Source organism: Dama dama, chromosome 19, assembly GCF_033118175.1.
Source record: "Dama dama isolate Ldn47 chromosome 19, ASM3311817v1, whole genome shotgun sequence".
In the NCBI taxonomy this organism is placed as follows: domain Eukaryota; kingdom Metazoa; phylum Chordata; class Mammalia; order Artiodactyla; family Cervidae; genus Dama; species Dama dama.
Window position 1 is genome coordinate 39,203,656 of NC_083699.1, and position 4,120 is coordinate 39,207,775.

The 4,120-nt window shown below is 52.3% G+C and overlaps 1 protein-coding gene across 1 annotated transcript; it reads left to right on the forward strand.

The window, feature by feature from the left end:
* Window positions 1-244: 244 nt before the first annotated feature.
* RTP1 (receptor transporter protein 1) lies at window positions 245-3,226 on the forward strand. Its single transcript, XM_061167906.1, has 2 exons — window positions 245-688; window positions 2,707-3,226. The coding sequence occupies exons 1-2, from the start codon at window positions 417-419 to the stop codon at window positions 3,224-3,226; spliced, it is 792 nt and encodes a 263-aa protein (XP_061023889.1). The 5' UTR covers window positions 245-416.
* The last annotated feature ends 894 nt before the right edge of the window (window positions 3,227-4,120 follow it).

Here is a 4,120-nt window from a genome sequence, read left to right on the forward strand (position 1 = left end):
AGAGAGGGTTTATTATTATTGCTGCATCTATTAACAGGTCTGCATCTTCCCATCCCTTATTTCTCTTTGGCTCCCAAAGGCATCGTGGTTACCACAGCAGCCAGATGCTGATGATACCTCCAGGGGCAGCAAGGTAAAGCTGAGCCAGTTCCCAGGTCCTTGCTTCTGCATGTCCTTGGCAGGCCAGAGTGAGATGGTCTGAAGCTCACGCTCCTTTCAGGCCCCCCACACTGTCTAAGGTCGCTTAGATTCACAAACTCTGCCTCCGCAGCCTCAGTTTGGGGCCCTGAAACACCCCTTCAGAGACTCCCTCCTTCCCAACCTCTGTCTCTTGGCTCCCTGCCTGGTTGCCGTGGAAACAGGTTCCACTGCGGACAAAGGAGGGAGCTGGGTCCCGCTTCCTCCCGGTCCTACTGATGAGGATTTTTAGACCGTGGAGACTGCGCTGCCCTGCCCTGCACCTGCCCTCACTCCCCGTGTTCTCACTCAAGTGGAGCTTGCCCTCCCTCGCCCCTGACGAGACCATGTGTAAAAGTGTGACCACAGGTGAATGGAAGAAAATCTTCTACGAGAAGATGGAGGAGGCAAAGCCAGCGGACAGCTGGGACCTCATCATCGATCCCAACCTCAAGCACAACGTGCTGGCTCCAGGCTGGAAGCAGTACCTGGAGTTGCATGCTTCGGGCAGGTGAGTAGCCTTTCCAGAAGAGACAGAAAAGTGGAGAACCCATGTGCTAAGGGTCAGCTTTGCTGTGAGGCCACTGTAGAGTGGGAGGCAGAGGAAGAGGAGCTAACTGGGAGTTGGGACATGTGAGTTTGATCCCAGTTCTTCCGCTCAGCACCTGGTAACTTTCCCTCTCTGAGTCATAGCTCTAAGTGCTGATATTTTATCTATTTTTATATGTTAATAACCTCTTTGATAGCTCAGTTTTAAAGAATCTACCTGCAATGCAGGAGACTCCGGTTCGATTCCTGGGTTGGGAAGATTCACTGGAGAAGGGATAGGCTACCCACCCCAGTATTCTTGGGCTTCCCTTGTGGCTCAGTTGGTAAAGACTCTGCAATGCAGGAGACCTGGGTTTGATCCCTGGGTTGGTAAGATCTCCTGGAAAAAGGAAAGACTACCCACTCCAATATTCTGGCCTAGAGAATTCCATGGACTATATAGTCCAGGGGGTCGCAAAGAGTTGGAGGACATGACTGAGTGACTTTCACTTTCAACCTCTTAAAAAGGTTGAAAGCCAAGAGAAGGGGGAGGGGCTTGTGGGTCAAGAGATCTGTTTTCTGGTCCTGGAACAATTCAGTTTCAGTCTATTTAATTCAGCTTGACTTAATATAAAATACTGAACACATGAAGTATGTTGGAAACTAACTCTACTCTTCATGGCCTTTGAACAATCCAGTTTCCTTCTTGGACCTCTTTCCCCACTTGGCGGAAGAAAGGGTTAGAATAGCTCCTTGTTCCTCAGGGAACAGTAGTATCGGCATCACCTGGAACTTGTTAAAGATGCAGAATATTGGGTCCCATTCTAGACCTACTGAATCAGAACCTGCATTTCAGCAAGGTTCCTAGGTGATTCGTACTTACAATAATGTCCGAGATGACTTTACAGCATTCTTGTCCGTGGGTGGATTATGTAAAGACTTACCTCTGGGACACAAGGTTTGGATGCTGAGTGGTGCAGCCTGGAGGTCAGAAGCAAGGCCTTCCTTCTTTCCCTGGTTCAAGTCACTCAATTTATTTCAAGAAACATCTACTGTGCATCTGTTATATGTTGGATACCAGCTCTGCCTCTAACTCATTGTGTGTTCTGCTTTCTTACTCTCTGGGCCTCAGAGTAAAACAAAGGGCTAACTAGGTGACTACTGAGGTCCCGCTAGTTCTGACATTTTCCATTCCAAGTTTTGTAGTTTGGTTTTGGAGAGGGGAAACAGTCCCCAAAGGATGTGAGTCAAAGAAAAGAGATAAAAAATGAAAATGTGGAACCCCTTACCCAGCTGACAGGACAGATGCAAAAGGACCGGACACTTGTTGACAGGGCCCAGGAGCTGCTCAAGGGCCTGGAAGGCTTGTGGGGCTGGGTGGGAAGGGCAGGTGTCTCCTCCGGACTCAGCTGATGGCCTGAGAGCCCCAGCTGGCTCCAGTTAGCTCACTCTGGGTGTAGATTGCCTCCACATCCAGGACTTCAGACACAGTAATCTTGGCACTGGCCCAGAGGCTAAGAGGCGATAATGGTGTCATTTGCTCCTGATTTGGATCTGGCCTGTTCACAGTCATTGTTGACAGGTAAGAGCGTGTGGATGGATTTTGCATTTTCTAGGTGATGTGGGCCATCCCTGCTATCAGACTCAAAGGATATTTGAGCAGGAAGAACTCTTTCGTGCAACGTGCACGTTTTATATGTGAGGAAAAGTGCCCAGAGCCAATATCCCAGAGGCAAGGCCCTTGGGCATAGAGAGGGAGGTCACTGAGGCTTCTGCAAGGGCACAGAGAAGGGCTGAGCACTGCTGGATGTCAAGTGCATCCGGAGGCGCAGGCTCTGGTCCTAGCAGAGCACACACCTGGGGAGAGCTAATGAACTCAGGGAGCCGTAAACACACCGCCTCCACCTCCGGGCTCTGCCTGCTGCCCTATCCCTCCTTCGGGCAGTCTGTTTCCACCGTCTCCACTCTGTCCTCTCCTCTCGCCTCTCCTCGTCCCCGCAGGTTCCACTGCTCCTGGTGCTGGCACACCTGGTCATCGCCCCACGTGGTCATCCTCTTCCACATGTACCTGGACCGCGCCCAGCGGGCCGGCTCGGTGCGCATGCGCGTCTTCAAGCAGCTGTGCTACGAGTGTGGCACGGCGCGGCTGGACGAGTCGAGCATGCTGGAGGAGAACATCGAGAGCCTGGTGGACAACCTCATCACCAGCCTGCGTGAGCAGTGCTACGGCGAGGACGGCGGCCAGTACCGCATCCACGTGGCCAGCCGCCAAGACACCCGGCGGCACCGCGGCGAGTTCTGCGAGGCCTGCCAGGAGGGCATCGTGCACTGGAAGCCCAGCGAGAAGCTGCTGGAGGAGGAGGCGACCACCTACACCTTCTCTCGGGCGCCCAGCCCCACCAAGCCACCGGCCGAGGAGGGTTCTGGCTGCAATTTCTTCTCCATCCCCTGGTGTTTGTTTTGGGCCACGGTCCTCCTGCTGATCATCTACCTGCAGTTCTCCTTCCGCAGCTCCGTCTAAGATTCCCTTGTTGGGCCCAGGGAGACGCTGGGGGCCCAAAGCCCGAGGGGCCAGCCAGCTGGTGGGAGGGGGTGAAGAGAGACCTGGGTTGGGAGTGGGGTTAAGTTCTAGCGCTGGTGCCACCACTCACTCCACAGGGACCCTGCACAAATCACCCAGCTTTAAAATCTATAAAGTTAAGGGTTTGGGTTAAATCATTGGCTCTTCGAAGTGAGACCCAGGGCCCCAGTGCTCTGCATAGTGCCTTAGGGACTTTTGCATTTGGAAGGGAGACTGAGGGAGTGGCTTTCCCACCCTGGTCCTACCTCCCATCCCCAACTCCTACCTCCTCCTCTGGCTTTAATCAGAGCAGCTCCATTTTAGATGGAGTTTTATTTAAGAGTTTTGGATGGAAAAAGGTCCAACTGATTTTAAAAAGTTTGAAAGTTACTGGACTAGGTGATCTTAAAGGGCCTTTCCACAGTGATGAGCTCACCTTTGCCTTCTGGTTCACCCTACCCCTACCCCTCATTGTCACCCACATTGGGAGCTGTGGCCTTAAATTAGCCTCGGCCTAATGTATGAGTCTCTTCCAGAGCTCTGTCTCCACACACACAGCAGAGGTTCCTCTCAAAGAGAGAGAGAGGTGGGGGCACTAGGCTTTCCCCTTTTTCCTGGGTACGTCAGGGTCACACTCCCAGTTTCCAGCTTCCCTCCATTCAGGGAGGACATGGTGGTTGGGGGTAGAGCCCCATAGCGCTTGATTTCCCACCCACTGCATATGAGCCATCAGAGAATTTAGGAGAGGTTTAGAAGGTAGAGTGTTAGAAGTAAAGCACAAAATTCCTAGGAAACAAATCAGTGTCTCTCCATTATAGTGAAGAGTCTTCAAAGTTTAAGGACCAACTCTGACTG

Coding starts and splice junctions, on each gene's coding strand:
- RTP1 (XM_061167906.1), top strand. CDS start 417: ATGAGGATTTTTAGACCGTGGAGACTGCGCTGCCCTGCCCTGCACCTG. Junction 689..2,706: donor GAGTTGCATGCTTCGGGCAG/GTGAGTAGCCTT, acceptor TCGTCCCCGCAG/GTTCCACTGCTCCTGGTGCT.